Below are 19,624 nucleotides of genomic sequence, written 5' to 3' on the forward strand. Positions count from 1 at the left end.
GAGAGAGAGAGAGAGCATGAGCAAGGGAGGGGCAGAGAGAGAAGGAGACACAGAATCCGAAGCAGGCTCCAGGCTCTGAGCTGTCACACAGAGCCTGACATGGGGCTTGAACCCATGAACTGTGAGATCATGACCTGAGCTGAAGTCGAATACTTAACTGACTGAGCCACTCAGGCACTCCAAGATTCTTTCTGAAAGAGCAGTTTGATAGTCAGGGATGGAGGAAATATTGGACTTGACTCTTCTGGTTACCTAGAGTGCTTCATGATGAGTAGTTATGTCTCAGACAGTCTACAGTTAGGACTTTTGATTGGTTCTTGTGTTTATTTGTACCAGTCTTAACAATTATATATTTAGGCAAATTCAGCATGTGTTGGTTTCATTTTTCTTCCCAAAAAGCTAAGGGCTCATAGCGGAAGACTTTAAATCCAGTATGTTTATCTAGAATAGCAATTCTAATGGTAAAAAAATGGACTAAATACAGGGAAAGCAATCTGTAGAAGTAGAAAACCACCAGATAAAGGACACAGAGGAGCAAATAAGTGCACAGTTACATGGAGGTAGGGCGGGTGGATAAGGTTTTCCCCTCCATGTCCCTGAAGAGGCGTAGCTCCATCCTGTGGGCAGTAGCAGTGGGTTTTATAGGGTATTGTGGAGTTATTACGCCATTCACTTCTATGTATGATGAAATACTTTTCTCTTACCCAATATGAGCTCATATCTATGATTATAGTTTTGTAGATTTATTCAAAAGAGAAGGTGTTTTGACATGAGCCATTTTCTTGTGAGGCTGCGGTGAGGTGAGGTTGAAAATTTGAACAGCTTGAGTTTAGCAGCTCCTCAGAGTTCACTTTGAAGGTAGCTCATCTGCTAATCCCTGAGACGTGTGATGGGAAGGGTGCTGATAAATTTTGGAGTAAGCCAAGCTTTGCTCTGAGAGATTGGGCTGGCACTTAATGTCTTTGGATTTGTTTTCTCTTCTCTAAAGTGAGAATGATCCTCTTTTAAAGGGAGCTCTGTGACTCAGGCAATAGGCATGCTGGAGGGCCTCACACAATTGAGTCTTTATGGGTTGATGGTGGTGTTCCAACTAATGTTCCTTCCAGTCCACATTTTGTTCCCATCAAAATAGTAACCACTTAATGCAACAGTGTAAGAAAGCCTTTTGTTGTCTGACTTCTCATACAGCTTTTGGGTAAGTTACAGTGATGCATTGTAGACTCATTTTTTTTTTTTTCTTATACGTACTCTGATCACCAGGTATCAAGGTTACATTGGTGCAGCCCTAGTTTTGGGGGGAGTAGATGTTACTGGACCTCACCTCTACAGCATCTATCCTCATGGATCAACTGATAAGTTGCCTTATGTCACCATGGGTGAGTGTAACATTTCCCTGATGTTTCAGAATCCTCTTATTTGCCAAGGTGGTCTCTTAAAGGGCTGGTCTCTTTCCTATTAGAGGAGCCAGAGCAGTATAGTGCTTTGATTCCTTCTGCAAATTTTATTAAGTTCCTCCCATGGAGTAGGCCCTGTTGGTGGTGCTTGGGATATAGCAGTGAACACAAGTTAAAGATTCTTGCCTGCAAGGAGTTTGTATTTTAGTGGGGGTAGACAGACAGTAACAACAATTGTTACAAATATATTAGTATTTTAGGAAGTGATAAATACTAGGAGGAGAAAGTCATGCAGGTGATTCTATACTACAGTTACACAGGATACTTCCTTTTGGGGAAACTGGGTCAAGGGTGTATAGAAACCCAATGTATTATTTCTTACATCCGCATGTGAATTTACCATTATCTTAGAACACAAGGTTAAAAAAAATTTAATGCAGGGTAAGGGGGCTTTGGAGTATGGGGGTGGAAGGCAGACTATAGTGTTAAATAGAACAGTCAAAGTAGGCCTCAGGGTCAGGTTTCAGCAGAGAGAAGTTAGAGTGGAAGCCTCATGGTGGGAACACACCTAGTATGTGCATCCTCTTAATTTCTGAGAGATCAGAGGCATTTAATTCCTCTCTAAACCTTGATTTACTCGCCTGTGAAATGGTATCAATAATATCTCCGTATACACCAGGTTATAAGGATTAGAAGTAAGGTATATAAAGTGTTTGGTCAAATGCCTGGCCTATAATAGTAGTTACTCTTTGCAAACGAGCTTTTTACATTTGTATTTTAGCTCTAAAGGCTAGACAAGAGTATTTAAAAAAAATTTTTTTTTAACGTTTATTCATTTTTGAGTGACAGAGACAGAGTGCAAGTGGGGGAAGGGCAGAGAGAGAGGGAGACACAATCCAAAACAGGCTCCAGGCTCTGAGCTGTTAGCACAGAGCCCAGCGTGGGGCTCGAACTCATGAACTGTGAGATCATGACCTGAGCTAAAGTCAGACGCTTAACTGACTGAGCCACCCAGGTGCCCCAAGAGTATTTTTTTTTTTAATGGCAACACACACACACAAACACACACACACACACACACAGGAGTGATAAAATTTGGGATTTTCAAATTCTAACTTTTATGTTAAATTTGAGTCAAATTGTGTAGGTACAGAAATTTGAACAGGTCATGTGTAGCTGGTATTTTCCAGCTGTTGTTTACCTCTTATGTTTTTTGTCTTGGTATCTTGGCTCTGAAGAGCTAGGAAAACTGCTGCCTTGAATAGTATGGAAATTGCCAGTTTGAGACCTTGCTATTCCATTGTGCTGTCTAGCCTCTTAGAAGGTGTTTATACAGCAGATGTTGCCTGTTTGTTGGGGAGAATGATTTACCCCCAGATACCATATGGGCAAGTATTTGTAATTATTTTAAAATGAAGATACTTAACCATAATTTTAGAATTGTTCTGAACTGCTTTATTCAAATATATTTGTATCTTCATCAAAGTACTGTTTTTATTTCTCCCTGTTTGATTGATGCCCTTAAATCGTGGTAAAGGTGAATTAGCCTTTTCTATTAAGTAGTTGCATTTCTTCTTTTAAACTGAAAACCATTCATTTTCTTTTTTGCAGAAAAGTAACAGTAACATACAGTGAACGGTCATATATACTCTTTACCAATACGTGTCAGTTAACATTTTAGTACACTCGTTCTTGCTCTCTCAGACATTATTACTGTCATTTTTCTTAACTTTTTGTGTGGAATCATTTGAGAGTAAGTAGTAGACTCCATTATCTAACCCTGCATCCTTTACCGTGTTCTATGTTACCTTGATAAAATCATCACATCAAGGAAATTTAACATTGTTACAAAGCAGGTTCGGTTTTGAGATGGGAAAATTGGTTTCTTTTGCTTTTGAACTGTAGTAATTTGTCTTCTGAGCACAATCCTGAATTTAGGAAAACTGTTGAAAGTGAGCAGTCAGGCAATTGTGCCACATTGTGCTCTCCCTCCTGGTCGACAATGAACTTGCTCTTCCGAGCCTAGTGTGGGTCCAGGGTGATCGTTCCATAGCCTGAACTTAACATGGCACACTTCTGTTGAGAAATCATCACTCTACAGAGTCTGGTTTTGCTGTCATGAAAGACCAGATTTAAGGAGGAGACATTTGTAACATCTGATCTTAATACACGGGTAAATAATTACTTTGAGCTTTAGTTTGTTCCTCTGTTCATTTATTTCTCAGCTATTTCTTGCCTTCTATGTCTAGGCACTGTGGCAGGCTCCACAGATGGAGACGAATGCGTGGACCTTGCCCTCAGCATGCTCTCAGTGTAGCGAGGGAACCAGGCGTATAAACTGACAAGGGCAGTAGGTAGAAAGGCCAGTGGAGGCCCAGGGGAGAAAGGATCACATCGAAATGGGAGGATTTCAGGAAAAGCTTCTCTTCACATGAACTGAATCTTAAAAGAAGCATAAGTTACCTTCATTCATCTATGAGATACTGATTTAGCATTTACTGTGTGCTGAGCCCTGTGCTTGGTACTGGGAATACAGTGGTCGGCACAGCACCTGCCCTCTGAGCTTAGAGCCTCATGTGGGAGACAGGAATTAAAAAAGTAAGTACACATTCATCTAAAAGCATGCCCTGTGCTAAGTGCCCTGGAGGGAAAGAACAGTAATACCAGAGAGTATCAGGAAGGAATGTGTGGATAATGACTGTTCTGGAGGTCCTTACTGAGCAAGTGACATTAACACATTTTCTAATGAAAGTAATTTATGAGCATGACAAAACATTCAAGTGGGAATATTGCATGAAAAATAAGTGTGTTTCATATGGCTCCTCCAAAGTAACCACTTTTAAGGTTTTTTTTAGTTTTTCCCAGAAAATGTTTTGTGAAACACCTTCATGTACCTGGATCAGTCTGTCTCTGTCAGAGATACACAAATGAAGTTATACACCCTGTTCCCTAACTGTTTACCTGTTCTGGAGAAGTTCTTTATCAGCACATGTAGATCTGTATCATAATGACAGCTGCATAGAAATGCATTGTATGGCTGTATCATGTCTTACCCATTCTCCTACTGATGGATATTTTGGTTATCAGACTTTTACAACTAATGTGTTCTGGTTTACTAATGTAAGTACATACTTCAGATAAATTACCAGCAGTGGAATTTCAGGATGAGGGTATGTGTGTGTATTGTTCCTGATTCTCTGCTGCAAGCGGCAGAATTAACTGAGTCATTTAAGGAAAAGAGGGCTATGTTGTAAAGGATAGAAGGTGGCTCACAGAATAGCTGGGAAGGCAAGAGCTGATTTTGGGGCCACGAGCAGTGTCAGAAACCCTGCTGCAGTGCAGCTGCTGCAGGCGAGCGCAGAGTGCTCTGGATACGCTGCGGCCACAGGTGCTGCTGGCGCCTGGCTCAGCCTCCCAGACTGTTCTGGAGCCGAGTCTTCCTGTATCCCCTTCACCACTGCTGGAGAGTTCCTTGATGGGGAGGGGTGGGGTGCAGGGATGCTTCTCATTGTTGAAACTCAGTCATTCACTCCTAAGGGGGTGGGATTCCTCAGAAATAGGAAGTAAGTCATTCTATACTCCCTGCCACTGGTAAGCCCAGCAGAGTGACAGAGGGCCATATAGTGTGTTCTACTTTTTGAGAGCTGTTGCCAAATTCTCTTCTGGAAAGATTGTACTAGTTTATATTTCCACCAAGAGAATATGAGATTGCTGTTCTCTTAACAACCTTACCACCACTGGGTATTTGTGCCTGTCTGATGGGTGAAAGATGGGAAGAAGTAGCATGTAAGCAGAGACCTGAATGGTAAGTAGGAATTACCCAGGAATTCACTGTCCTGCTCCCTGTCCCCAAGGAAGGACTTGTGACCCTGTGTGCACTAGGGACTGGTATGGTCGAGGAACTAAAGGGCCAGAGTTTGCTGGATGGGCTAGGCAAGTGCTGTGGGTGGAGCTGAAGCTAAGACCTTCTGGAAGGTGGAACAGAGGTATGACTAGAAAGCTAGGCAGAGAGGGTCCCAGTGATACAGGCCGAGTTGTTTGGATTTTGTCCTGGAGGTTTCCAGGTAATGTTTTCATGCCAAAAAGGGATGGGATAAGATTTGCTTGTTAGAAAGAGCAGTCTTATAGCTATCAGGAGGATTGGCATGAGGGAGTCTGAGGCAGAGATGGAGATTGCACCTGGCCAGAGATATGGAGGGTGTGGCTAGGTTTGGTGACCGTAGCAGTGACCACTGTCTTTACAGCGAGCCCTCGGTAACCAGCCGACCATTAGACCAGATCCCAGGTGTCTGTCTTCCATCCTTTCCTGACTTCTCAGTGCCAGTCCCTTCTTGGTTCTTGACTGCAGGGGCGCAGTTAGCTCCTTCACCTGGGGCCACCTCCTTTCCAGTTGGGCTGTAGGCCCCTTTTCCTGTCTCATTTCCTGTTCCTCTACTTGTCCACTAGGCCTTTGTCGTAACAGAGGCACCTTGTACCCCTCCCCCTCCCCTGGGCTGGGCTCCTACACCTGCTGTTGTAGTGCTACCTTTTCTGCCCCGAGTGTTCCTGCTGCTTGTCCTGGGTCTAGCCCAGAGGCCAGTCCCTCGTGACTGCCCCAGGCTGAGTTAGCAAGTCCCTCATGGGGCATCCCTGGATTCCTGCCTTGTCTGCTCTACTTGGCCCAGCTCTCGTCCTTCCTGTGCATGTGAATGTTTGAATCAGTCTTGCCTCCAGTTTCCCAGAGTCCTGTGTGACTCAGTGAACCTTTGACGGTGAAATAATTAAAAAAAAATTTTTTTTTGTAGTTTATTTTTGAGACAGAGAGAGACAGAGAATGAGTGGAGGAGGGGTAGAGAGAGACACACACACAGAATCCGAAACAGGCTCCAGGCTCTGAGCTGTCAGCACGGAGCCTGATGCTGGGCGAGATCATGACCTGAGCCGAAGTTGGACACTTAACCGACTGAGCCACCCAGCCGCCTCAATTTTCTGATTCGCTAACTGGCTTGTGTCAAACAGTATCTGAAACATAGAGTTAGAATCCTTAGCTGCTGGTTATTTTTGGCAAACCAACAGTTTACAGTACCCTTGGAGTAGAGTTGATTTATGATTTAGATTGTGTTGCATCTGGGGGGCCCCAGGTTAGCTGTGAGAGAGGGGCACAACACACTGGGGGTAAGGTCTTTTTTTTTTTTTTTTTTTTTCCTTTAAAGCTAAGTATTATTTCAAATTTAAAGTGTCTTTATGCCTGAGCCTGCTAGCGCTCTGGTGCTGTCACATTATTTTCAGTTAAAATTCTATGCAAGGGATGCTGCAATTGCTATTTTATTGACAAGAGGCCTGAACTTAGATTAAGTGGTAACTTGCTTGTTACTGCTCTGCCTGTAAATGGCGAGGCTGGAATCTGAACTCTACCAGCTCAGGCAACCCCGGTACAACGCAGCTACTTTGATTTTACCATCTTACAGATGTTGCTTCATTAAGCTATTAAGCCTTGCATCTGAATACTGAAAATATTTATACAAATTCCCAAAGGGCGTGCATTTGTTTTGCTTATTTTTGACTGCCTGTGTGCAGATTTTCTATCCTGCATATTAAAAACCGTATTTACTGAAACCACTTTGTAGTATCAAAGGAAAAATTTAAAAATCATACACAGTTTTACCATCCAAGACAACACGCTTTTTATTTTTTTGATTTTGTACCACCCTGGTTTTGTGTTTGTCATTTTTTAAGTTTCTTTTAGCCATTGTTCACTTTGGAGCAGGGCCAGCATGCCTTTCCCTATGGTGGTAGCTGTGTGGTGCTGCCTTTCTTCCTAGCCAGCCGGTTCCTTGGGCTTCCAGTTGTTGCTGCAGTCTACCCTTCCTCCCCTCCCTTCCTCTCTCTTCCCTCCCTCCTTTTTTTTTTTTTTTTTTTTTTTTGAGAGGGCAGGTTGCTGGATGTTGTGGGAGAACCCCACAATTGTCAAAATTTGGTAGATCTTGTTTTATTTCAAGGTTGACCCTTGGACAGCAGGGGCAGGTAGTGGGTTTGGGGTACTGACCCCCCCCACACACACAGTTGAAAAATTTGCATGTAACTTTTGTTTTTAATGTTTGTTTATTGTGTAAGAGAAAGGCAGAGAGAGAGGGAGTGAGAGGACCCAAAGAAGGCTCTGCACCATCCATGTGGAGCCCAACACCGGACTTGAACTCATGAACTGTGGGATTGTAAGCTGAGCTGAAATCAAGAGTCGAATGCTTAGCTGACTGAGCCACCCAGGTGCCCCTGAAAATTTTCCATGTAACTTTTGACTGCCTTAACTCTTAAGTACATAATAGCCTGTTGGTGACTGGGTAGCCTTACTGCTATAAACAGTCTAGTATCACATATTTTATATGCATCATGTACTGTGTTCTTTTGATAGAGTAAGGTAGAGAAAATGTTAAGAAAATCATAAAGAAGAGAAAATACATTTAAAGTGCTGCTCTGTATCAGAAAAAAATGCACACATAAGTGGACCCATGCAGTTCAAACCTGTTGTTCTTGGAGGTGAGCTATCAGCCAAATGTCAGACTGCAGATAGAGTAGAAGGCCTTCCTGAGTGAGATGTTCCCATGCGGCAGTAGCATCCACTGTGGGCCTGATTCTCCTAAGTGTGGCTTAAGTGAGAAAATGAATATTTCATGTAAATTCCCATGTTTTAGTTAAATTACGAGTTTTTTATTACGAGAAATAACAAAACTTTATAATTAATCCCCCCCCCCCCCGGCCCCCAATGATTTGGCAGTAAGAGCTGGAAGCTACAAATTACTCGTAAGACCAGGGTGTCTAAATTTTGTCAACCCATGGGCTGCTGTTGGCCACTAGCCAGGTGCCTGAAGGCTCCTCTTAATTTACATTGAATAGAAGACACCTGTCTTGTCTTGTGCGTCTTTCACATGCTGGCGCAGCTCAGTGAGCAGAGGCCAGGAGCCTCCTCTCTGAGGTCTTGCCTTCCTCAGGATTCTCTTGGGAGAAGAATGGATCCAGTTCTTTGTGGTGTGGCTCTTGGACAGCTTCTGTCCTAAAGTCTCTTTTGTGGACGTGATGGTGACCGTAATGACAGCAGCTTACCTGGTACAGTGCCAGCGGATGTTGTGAGATGCTTCACTGATTGAATCTTTGCAACATTGTGCAGCCGCTGTGAGCATCCTAGTCTCACAGGCGCAGAAATTGAGGCTCAGAGAGGTGTGCCAGTGTCAGGTGGCCAGGGTGTGCGTGACCTGGGATGGGACCTGGCCTCTGTGACTTTCTCCCTTGGCCATATTACTGCTGTGAATGGTGTGTGGCATGTGGTCCAGACCAAACATGATGTGGTCCATTCTCAAAAAGGAGGACAGGGCCCCTTAGGTTTTGTTTAATTATTTCTTTTTTAAGAGAGTAATTTGCAGGAGACTGTAGGTGATTGATTAGTGTGATTGTTGAAAGCCAGGCCGGATTCTTTGATTTTTCTTTATTAAGAAAGGGAAAAGGGTTTGGGTTGTATATTTTATAGACAAAATGGGGGCTCTTTTAATTCTCAGATTAATTAGCTTATTCTTTTAACTTGCCAGCTTTTCTTTATTAGGCAAACTGAAGTAGTGTCAGGAGAAGCTTGGGGACCATCTTTTGCTATTAGTTTGGCAGTGTTCCTTGCAGCAGCATTGGCAAGGTATATAAAATTTTTATTTTTGCCCACTTATTCACATAAGAATTAATATGAATACAATTTCAAGCATGACATTCCTGGAAATGAGGCCCTTGGACAATTTAGGAATACTAACTTAAGGAATAAACATTGGTATGCACCATTAGGGAAGACTTGGGGTCACTGCCAAGGCCATCCAGGTAAAATTTGATCTCTAGATAAACTGGTTGTAGGATTTCCTAATTACTGGAATGTACCTCTTAAGCCCCAGTTTACAGAGCCCCCTAGCAATTAAAAAGATTTGGGACAGAGTAGTAAACATACTGGATGTCTTACCTTGTGGGCAAAAAAAAAGAATCTTAGAATTAAGTTGGAACATCAGTAGGGAATTCAGACCTGCCATTTTCTGTGTATTTTTACACTAAAGTGCAACCTTTGTGCAGACATTTTGATATCTCCACGTGACTTGGTTTTGAAAATTTTTCTGCACTGAATCACATTAGTGCACTGCAAGATGACAGATGTTTCTCCGCCTTTTATTTTTTATTTTTTTAAAGTTTATTTCTTTATTTCTTTGAGAGTGAGAGAAAGTGCTAGTGGGAGAGGAGCAGAGAGAGAGAGAATGAGAGAAAGAATCCCAAGCAGGCTTCACGAGGTCAGCATGGAGCCTGACGTGGGGCTCAGACTCAGAAACGGTGAGGTCATGACCTGAGTCGAAGTCGGACACTTCACCAACTGAGCCACCCGGGCGCCCCGGCGATTGTTCCTTCTACGTTTCTTTTCTACTCTTACATCAGGTATGAACTCAGCATCCCTGCTTGGGGTTCATAGGCCTGCGTATAAGCCTTCTTGGAGGCCACGTGCACTTCATGGCTCCGGCCTTGCTGGGAAGTCTTTTCCTAATCGAGTGGGCCGAGTAAGCGTGTAAGGGTTCTGCAGACATGGGTCTCTGTCAGCACCGGAGTGGTGTTCAGACGCTGCTTTCTGTGGCTCGGGGGCTGTGCAGTGGAGGGTACCCCATTCTGATGGGGGCTTTATCCAGACACCTGGTGACTACTCAGAGCGGCATTTCTGTAACCACCTGAGGCAGAAGCTGGATTCCTAGAAAAAGACGAGGCCCTCCTCCTTGACCAGGGCTGCTCACCTAACCTTTCTGAACCTCAAGTCCCTCATTTCAAAAAAGAAACTGCTTTTTTTTTTTTTTTTTTTTTGACTTGAGAAGGTCCCAGGGTTATTGAGATGCTGCAGTGTCACGTTGTGTATGAACACACCGTAGTAAACCACGTGCTTTTCTGTGCATCTGTTGCTCTTAATGTCGTTGTTCCAGGTAGTGTGGGAGTCCAGTTGGGTTCAGATCTAAGTAAACATCTACTAGCGTTTGACTGTGGGCATTGCTTTCATCTGTAGATAGGACGGGGGTTAGAGGAGCTCTCCAGTGGGAAACCATACATAAAAAATTCTTTGTAGCACAGCGAAGATGTTTAGTGCATGATATTTTGATTATTTTAGTGCTAATACATTCCCTGTGTGCAGTTCTGTACACTAAGATTTCTCTGGCAGTTTTCCCTGCTTTAAGTATGATGTGTTTCAGAGGATTTAAAATGTGCAATGCATGGATTTTATACTTTAACATTTGTGCTGCTGTGGAATGCCAGGAAACGAAACCACTGGAAACCAAAGATCCATGAAGGTTGGATTATGTGTCTTGATTTCTGATTACTGTGAAGATGGTGTACTAAGCCAATAGATGATGCCGTTATGTAGGAAAATAAGAAAATGTTTTCTTCTAAAATTCATCATGTTGTTGCAGGGAATGTAATCTAGCCAGCCCTCGGCAGCTCTTAATCTTTTCTAATTAAAGTGGACTTTGTTCTTGAGTTTGTGTAAAAAAATAATGTCTCCTGTGGGTAAAATTGAATTACCGTGTAGGGTGCTATTCCACCTGTTTTTTTCCTGCTCTGACGTTTTACTGTGAAAAGTCTCTTCTGACTTGAGTCCAGTCCTTAGTGTACCCCCAGTAAAAGCCCTTGCCAGCTGTACTCTTCAGAACAGTTAAATGCAGCCCTTGCAGTTTTAATTTCTTTACTTTCAACCCCACCGCGGAGAGAGTGAGGCTGGCTGACTGATCATCTTTACCAGCTCTTGTTTCAGAAGTGGGCCAGAGTCGGCCCTGCTACGGAAGCGTGCCTTTACACTCTTCCAACCTGCTGCTCCGTGGTCTTTTACTTGCTTATGAGCTGGACTAAATGGAAAGTCATTTTATATATTGGAATACTTTTCACTGTGGAGTTCATTAGAGCTAGGGATTTGCTGTCAGCCATATCTGCCACACAGTCAAAGCTGTGTGACTTTGGGTAGATTCCTTCACTTGTCTGAACCTAGTTTTTTTCAGTCTCTGAAATGGAGGTAATACCAGCTAGTCCACAGATGGACTAAGTGAGAAAAGACATGTAACGGTGCTTTGCACATTTTTTCCACCATGTAGGGTTTCTTCTTTGCACACAGACTCTGTGGACAAGATAAACCTTTACTGATGATTCAGGTGAGGTGTGTCTTAAAATTATTAAACTCTGTGGTCCTTGGTCCTTGAGGGTTCTGAGGGACGTGAAAACCTGAGAAAGGCCCGCAAAGTGGAACGACCGGCCATTTGAGAAGTTGTTTTGAAATGTGGACCAGAGTAAAGGATGCCTTTGAAAGACCTGTTCGCTGAGACTGCCTTGAGCTCCTCCAGCAGGAGGGAGAAGTGCATGCCCTGCGCGCACAGTGCGGAGTGTGCTTCGGTGTCCTGGTGGGGCCCGCGCGCTGGTGGGGCCCGCGTGCTGGAACCTGAGAGAGGCCTGTGGTAAGATAATGTCATCCTCTGTCCTACCCCTGAAGCATGGGGCTAGGTGACTTCTCTGTTGGCAGGAGAACCATTTCCATCCTCATACCTTGTGGCGTTTCTTAAGAATACATTAATAAAGGGGCACCTGGGTGGCTTAGTTGGTTAAGCGTCTGACTTTCGCTTAGGTCATGATCTCGCGGTTCGTGGGTTCGAGCCCCGCGTCGGGCTCTGTGCTGACCGCCAGCTCAGAGCCTGGAGCCTCTTTCGGTCTGTGACTCCCTCTCTCTCTGACTCTCCCCTGCTCACGCTGTCTCTCTCCTAGAAATAAATGAAACATTTAAAAAAAAAAAAGAATACATTAATAAAATAAAACTTTAACTTTTGAGGCCTGGATGCCCTGATTTGTTAGTCTTTTCTTAAGAATTTGTGTTTTTAGCCTGTTAGGTTAATGAGATGTTGCAGTTGCAGTTATAAGGAAAGTCCCTGTTTCCTTCAAGTGGTGTTTAAATTACTTACTTAGAGTGAAATTTAACTCCTTTTTGACTATATTTAGAAAAGGAACTGCATTTTTTTGGAAGTTGGTGTTTGAGTGAAAATGTCGTTGGATGCTTTAAAAATCTATTTCTAAGCATATTAAATGGAATAATTTTTTTTTATTCATTGGGAATAAAAGGTAGACTCTTTGACATTGAGGTACATTTGCTGATGAAAAGGAAGCATTCTTCCCCTCACGAGGGGTTTAAATGTAACACTCAGTGCTTACTCAGGAGTGAAAACATCAAATTAAACTGTTTATGCTGACAAAGGACAAATCTGGATTTCAGCAACCCATGCAAGATTGTCTGATTGCTTGGCCTGCCTTGCCATGAAGCTTTTGGCCAGGACTTCTAATGAAATGCATGCATACAATTAAACCCTTTCAGGTCCGTGTCTTGAGTTTCCCCAAGCGATGTGAGGTGCTCCACTGCTCTCTGGTGGCTGAGTGTGGTCCCCTGGCACCAGCATTGCTTTGTATTCATAAATCAGCTCTTCACGCATTGGCAGTGTTGGCCTCCATAGCAGGCACTAGCACCAGGAGACTAGTCCTTGTAGACGGGAACGGAGTGAAAAATGATCCCAATCCATGGGTCTGTGGAAAGCACCAAATTTTACCCAGGATGAGTGGCCAGTTGACTAACAATGAGCAAGTGTGAGTAAGCGCTCTGTCTGGGAGACCTGACACTGATGGATTAGAATGTCCTGTGTGTTACTCTCTTATCGCTGCATACATCTTACACCTTGGCAGGCCACAGTGGCAAACAGGTCCTTGGGCACTTAAAACAGACCGATCCTTAGCAGAAGAAGCGGCTCCCCCCCCCCGCCTCCCGAAAAGCTCTGGTTAAATTGATTTGGGGAAAAGCAGTAGAAGTCCATTTCCGGCTGCCTGTCAGAACTTGATGACTTTGAGAAAAGAAATTTTGAAGACCTCTGTTTCCATGAAAACTGTCAACCCTGGACCTTGTTGAGGATGATTCTATAAAATAGCTCCCGGAGGACAGAGACTTTGTCTCAGAGTAATTACAATAGCGAGCTTTCACTGAGCATTTCCTGTGTGCCAGGCCTTCTGCGTTCTGTATCCTTCCAAGTTTCCCAGCCACACAGTGAGGAAGACTCATTCTGTCATCCTCTCCGTTGTACGTTGTATGGGAGCGGAAGTGAAGGCCAGGGCGGCGAGGCCTCCGTACTGCAGCTTTAGGGCGACAGTCGCATTGTGCTTGGGATGATGGTGCATCCTGGGGCAGCGTAGCAGCCTTGCGGGGCTCCGAGGGCCTCGGTGGTGTGCTGGGGCAAGCAGTGAAGTGCCAGAATTATGCCACCTCCTGCACAGAGTGTGCCCCCTGAGCCCGCTGCCTGGCGGGCTCCTGGGACGGGTTGTGTGAAGGAAGGAGTGGGAAGCTGCCCTTCTGGAATGTGGAGCCGCGAAGCCTAGGTTTGAATCTTGGCTCCACTTCTTATTGGTTGTATTGCCCTCACTTGCTGAGCCTCAGTTTCCTTGCCTGTAAAGTGAGGAAATCCCTACATCCCTGGAGTTCAGGGTCTGGGACCTAAAAGGCTCTCAGTAAATGCTTTCCTCCTTTTTCTCTCTGGGACTTTGTGAGCATAGACCTCATTAGAAAAAAGCAAATTTATACCTGCTGGCTTTCAGATCCTTCTAAGAGTGGGACTTAGAGCAGTGGGTTTTAGAAAATTCTCTGTCTTTAATTTCTTCAGCATGTCAAAAAACACTGATTCTAGAATTGATACGTTTGATTTAGTACTTTAAAGAACACAACAATAAACCTGGAGCCTGCTTCTAATTCGGTGTCTCCCTCTCTCTCTGACCCTCCCCTGTTCATGCTGTCTCTCTCTCTCTCTCTCAAAAATAAATAAAACATTAGAAAAATAAAAAAATAAAGAACACAGTAAAAATAACATACTTCATGGTTTTTTAACAAAATTCTGTCCTCCAGCCCTGTCAGTGCAGGTATTTTTGAATGTATAGAACAGGTAAAAGTGATCTCTTAGATAGTAAAATTTTCTTGATACATTTCTCTCTTTTTTAAAAAATTTTTTAACATATGTATTATCGAGAAACAGAGAGAGAGCATGAGCAGGGGAGGGGCATAGAGAAGGGGAGATCCAGAATCTGAAGCAGGCTCCAGGCTCTGAGCTGTCAACATAGAGCCTGATGTGGGGCTTGAACCCAACAAACTGTGAGATCATGACCTGAGCTAAAGTCAGACACGTAACTGACTGAGCCACCCAGGTGTCCCGATGTATTTCACGTTTTCTCCTGAGTTCCCTGTGAAGGTCACAGTGCACTGAACTACTAATGCTGATAAGCTAAGATCAGAAATACCTTCAGAGGTTTCAGAAAATGGAGACTAATTTCATTGTTCATGTTTTATTTAAAAATTTTTTTGAATGGGATTGTTTTAAAATAAATACTCAGATACTTGAGTGGCATTGCTAAACAGTGAATGGCATCTGTTTAATCATTTAAAACATTTAGCTAAAATTTCAGTCTCATTTGAATTTCCAAGCAAAACTGCACAAATTAACCATACCCAGATGTGTGCTAATCATTCTGCTGAAATCTAAAGAAAAAGCAATTTAGGAAGCATGCTCCTTTTTGCACTGGGGAGCTAAGAAAATATAGCTGTTTCCATGCTTACTTGTTAATCTTGATTTTAAGCATTTGGTTTAGTTACATAAGAGGCAACATGGTGGAATGGAAGGAACATTAGACACTTTTAAAATCAGAATGATCCGGGTTCAGAATCCAAGATTTGCTAATCAGTTTGGTTATGTGATGTGGGCAAGTGCCTCACCTCCCTGATTCTGTGTTCCCCTTTGTAAGATGGGACTCCTCTGAGCTGCCATGTTGGAAGAGCAGACAAAACGGATGGGACCGCGCTTTGAAATTCCTTAAACACCACGCGTACTGTGTTATTGCAGTCTGTTTAGTGATTTGTGTGCCACAGTGTAGACTTCTGGATAAGTGGGAGCTGGCTTGGGGCTGCTCTGCTCAGAGGACTTCATGATAAAGATGCTTTTACCTTTATACTAAGGAATCCCTCCTAAGGACAGTGGTAGAGAGACATGGTGTGTATATTTGTTTGAGATGATTGATTGCTGTCGTTCCTTGGAACTATTGACTCCTGCATGGATTGACCTTCAGGCCCCTGGACACAGATTTCAGGAATCAGCTGCATGCTGCTGCTCTTAGCACAGCGGTGACAGCTGGCAAGGTCTGGGGTCTTTTGCTTTTTGATCTTTCCATCCCTGTACCATGTCAAATTCTTATTTTCTCCAAGTTTATACCTTTAAAAAATTGTAAGTATGTCTGGTCTTTTGAAGAACAATAAAAAAATGTGAGTAAATAAAATAGTATCACTCAGATATAAGTATAATATTTTGACTTTTATTTTTCCAGATCTGTATAATATGTATCATATAAGCTTCTGTGTTAATATTGCTTTGGAAAATGTTTTTCCCCTATTGACCATTGTATCATGGATATCTTCTTATTGCCAAAAAAAATATTGTGTTTAATGACTGTACACATAATACTGTCTATTTTTTCCTGTTGTCTGTTGGACCTTTACCTTTATCTCTAGGATTTTGTTTGTTGTTTTTTTGTTTTGCTAATCTAAACAGTGATCTTTTTATATAGATAATTTGGGTACTTATCCAATTATTTCCTTAAAGTAACTCTAGCAGTGGAATTGCTGGTGGAGATGTATAACTTGATGCTTTCTGATTGGTGTTTCTAAGTTGCCTGATAAAAAAGTTCTATTCATTTTTGCTTTTACAAGTGTGTTAGATTTGCCCGTTTTACTACACCTTTGTCAGCTCTGGGTATTATTTCTCTTAATCTTTGTTGATATAAAAGACAAGAAAATGATTATTTAATTTAAATTCCTATTTCTTTGATAACTAGTGAGTTTGAACAGTGTTTCTAAATGTGTACAGTCCTGTCACATTTTTTTCTTTTTTGTCAACTGCTGTGTTGGCGTATTGGTGTTCTTTATCTGTGAGCCCTTTTTAGTTATTGATATCCTACGTGTTGCGTCTATTTTTCTGAGTTTCACAGCCTATATTTTACATTGTTTACAGGAGTTGGTCTCCTCCCCCACCCCACGCCAATGGTCTGCTTTTAATAAGAGTAGAAACTTCATTTTAAAAGATTGGCTGGAGGTGTGACCTCCAGCCTGGGGCGTTTTGCCTGGGACCCCCTTCTCCTGGAGGCTAGCAGTGTGCACGGCCCCCACTGTCATCTTGAAGCAAGTCAGGCCCTGACAGTCAGAGATGGGGAGCAGACCTGCTTTCTGGGACCCCACAGGGCATCTATTGTGGGAGGAATTCTTTTAATGGCCACCGGATGGGAGCGGCCATGGCGCTGTGGTGCGCACCTGGTGGCCACAGTGAAGCAGGGAGTGTAGGACAGTTCTCGGCCCCCTCAGATGGAAGAGGGCTGCGTTGTGTATCCTTCCTCCATCCCTGTCTCCACAGCTTGGCTTGCGGGTGTTTGGAGTCTCAAGGGATTGAGCAGGGAGGAGGTAGGAGGTAAACTAGGGACATACAGTGGGTACAGGAGGTAAGTCAGTATATAGCTAGGGAGCCACCACTGTGTCTTGCACCATCCTCCTTTATTTTTCTTTGTTTTATTAGTTATTTACTTTGAGAGAGGGAGAGAGAGAGAATCCCAAGCAGGCTCCCGCTGTCTGCACAGAGCCCGACACGGGGCTCGATCTCATGACTTCGAGATTGTGACTTCAGCTGCTGTCAAGAGTCGGACGCTTAACCGACTGAGCCACCCAGGTGCCCTGCACCATCCTCTTTCTAAAAGCTGGTCACTGATTGCACCTCGTTTTTCTGTTTTAAAGAGCTTTGTTCTGGAAGCAACCCTGGCTACTCAGCAACTGTGGGTGGGCTGAGAAAGGCAGACTTGACGGAGGTTGTTAAGGAGCAGCTACATGGAGACTGCTGATGAGACGGGACTGTCTGGTAAAACGCAGGGACCCACGGAGGGCGTTTTACTCCTGTGGCATCACAGAGGTTTGGACCTGATCAGGACAGATAATATGACATGGTTTTGTGGGTTTAAAGCCTTTTTCTTCCTTTTGAACATTGAACTTGCTTCACACTTGAGTTTGTCTTATATTCACCCCTGTATGGTAAATTAGGCAATAACTGTCTTTTCCACTTTATCAAGGCATTTATTGCTACCATCAACTCCTTCAGGGCCAGCTCAGAGTTTTCCCTAGCTCCTTCATTTGGACAGGTGTCCTCAAATCAGGCCAGCTTAATTCAGCAGATTCTGTTTAGTGCTCACTGTGTGCCTGAGACCGCTAGGAATGGGGACGCACAGCCGAACCCTTGTGGGGGGGGCGGGTGGAGTTGGTCAAGGAAAGCTTGTGGGAAGAAGCAGTCTCTCAGGTGGGGTTTGGAGGGTGACTAGGAATCTTGTGGACTCTCAAGGGGGGAAAGGGCATAGCGTATGCCAAGGTGGGATTGGCTTGAAATGGTTTAATTTAGGAAACTATTATCAGTTTTATGTTGGTGGGATGTCAAGTGTATGTGTCAAGTTTGAGGAGAGGGGTGAGGGAGACAAGAGACCTGGTCTTGGAAGGTCTTGCACGTCTACTCTTTTTTTTTTTTTAAAGATTTTTTTTTTAATGTTTTATTTATTTCTAGGAGAGAGAGAGAGAGAGAGAGACAGCGTGAGCAGGGGAGGGTCAGAGAGAGAGGGAGTCACAGNGTGAGCAGGGGAGGGTCAGAGAGAGAGGGAGTCACAGACTGAAACAGGCTCCAGGCTCTGAGCTGGCAGTCAGCACAGAGGCCGACGCGGGGCTCAAACCCACGAACTGCGAGATCATGACCCAAGCGAAAGTCGGACGCTTAACCGACTAAGCCACCCAGGCGCCCCAACGTCTACTCTGACCTGTTGTGGTACGAGAGGGTGACTGCCTCAGGTTGTGAGACAGAGTCCTGCCCTGTGCTTATTAGTTCTGTAGTGCCAAGAAGCTTTACCACTTCAGTGGAATGACTGAATGGTATGATGGGATGCGTGGCACTCAGGGGGTACCCAGTGTGCCCTGATTTCTTCCTCCTTGGCTGCCTTCTCCTCTCTGCTGTTAGATAAGCTCTTTGAGGTCAGGCCTCACACCCCTTGCTCCTCGAGCCCGTTGGGCATTTGTGGAGAGCATACTCCCTCTGACCTCTGTTCCTTTCACCTGACATGCCTGCCATCTAAGGCAGAGGCCCTGGTCTCCTGACCTTTCTGTTCATGGATTCCTTGATGGAAAACCAGGTAGTTCTGACTAATTGTCTAAGGTGACCTTGGTTTTGGAATAGAAAATCAGGGTAAATGCTCCTCAGAAGATCTTTTGCCTTGGTTTTGGGTTTGGAAGTGCCAAGTTGGGTAGGTTGATGCTGAAATAATGGAATGTATCAGGGCATCACCGTGGTTTAAAAACCAGATGTAACATTTAGACATTTTGTCAGTCCATGGCTGCTCTACTGGTGTGGCATTAGGTGAGTTACTGTATATAGTAAAGTGGCGTGGAAACAAGATCTAGGAAACCTGAATGTAATTACTAAAGAATACTGGTCTCCTTGAGTTTACCATCTTTTTTTCCCTTCTGAATGGCCAGCTCCTTGTTCCTTCCCCCAGTTGCACTGCCTTGAAATTATGTGAAGATTTGCATCTTGTTCTCTGTCTGCTTTGGGCAATTGCAGTCATTTTTGCAATTCTGACTTCGGTTTTCTAAGTAGCAGACACACATTCAGGGTTTCCTAGAAACCTGTTGACAAAAAGTCTGTAGCTCTCGATCTCCTAGCACTTCCGCGTATTTCTGAAAAGGGGGCGCCAGAGTCCTCCTTTCCTAAGAAGCTGGGAGCAGGAGCTAATTTGCAAGTGATTTAGAAATTGTTTTTAATGTTGAATTTCCCTTTCTTTTCAAGTTTGTTTGGAGTCTGCTTATCTTTGATCTCAGGAGCAGCAGAATCAGGCAGTTTAGCAAGCTTCTGCTTTCCAGAAAACTTCGTCACACCATGCATGTGCTGGGCAGGTTGGAGTGTGTGTGTTGGGGGCGTGATGTGAAAGGGGAAGCAGAAATACAGTGTGATAAATATCCCCGTGTCCTTACTATGTTGACCTCACCCGTACCTTCCAGCTCTGAAAAAAAAAAAAGTCATCCTCTCTGATAATGTTTGAGAAGCATCCCCACACTGAAGAGACTCTTTTTTGTG

The 19,624-nt window shown here is 43.8% G+C and overlaps 1 protein-coding gene across 1 annotated transcript in view; it reads left to right on the forward strand.

The window, feature by feature from the left end:
* Positions 1 to 19,624, forward strand: part of PSMB7 (proteasome 20S subunit beta 7) — a 60,483-nt gene that overhangs the window by 9,062 nt on the left and 31,797 nt on the right. Inside the window, exon 5 of the mRNA XM_039239060.1 lies at positions 1,261 to 1,376. Within this exon, the coding sequence (XP_039094991.1) occupies positions 1,261 to 1,376 (116 nt within the window). The remainder of the gene's footprint in view (positions 1 to 1,260; positions 1,377 to 19,624) is intronic.

Source organism: Hyaena hyaena, unplaced genomic scaffold (assembly GCF_003009895.1).
Source record: "Hyaena hyaena isolate Hyena2069 unplaced genomic scaffold, ASM300989v1 scaffold_151, whole genome shotgun sequence".
NCBI lineage: Eukaryota > Metazoa > Chordata > Mammalia > Carnivora > Hyaenidae > Hyaena > Hyaena hyaena.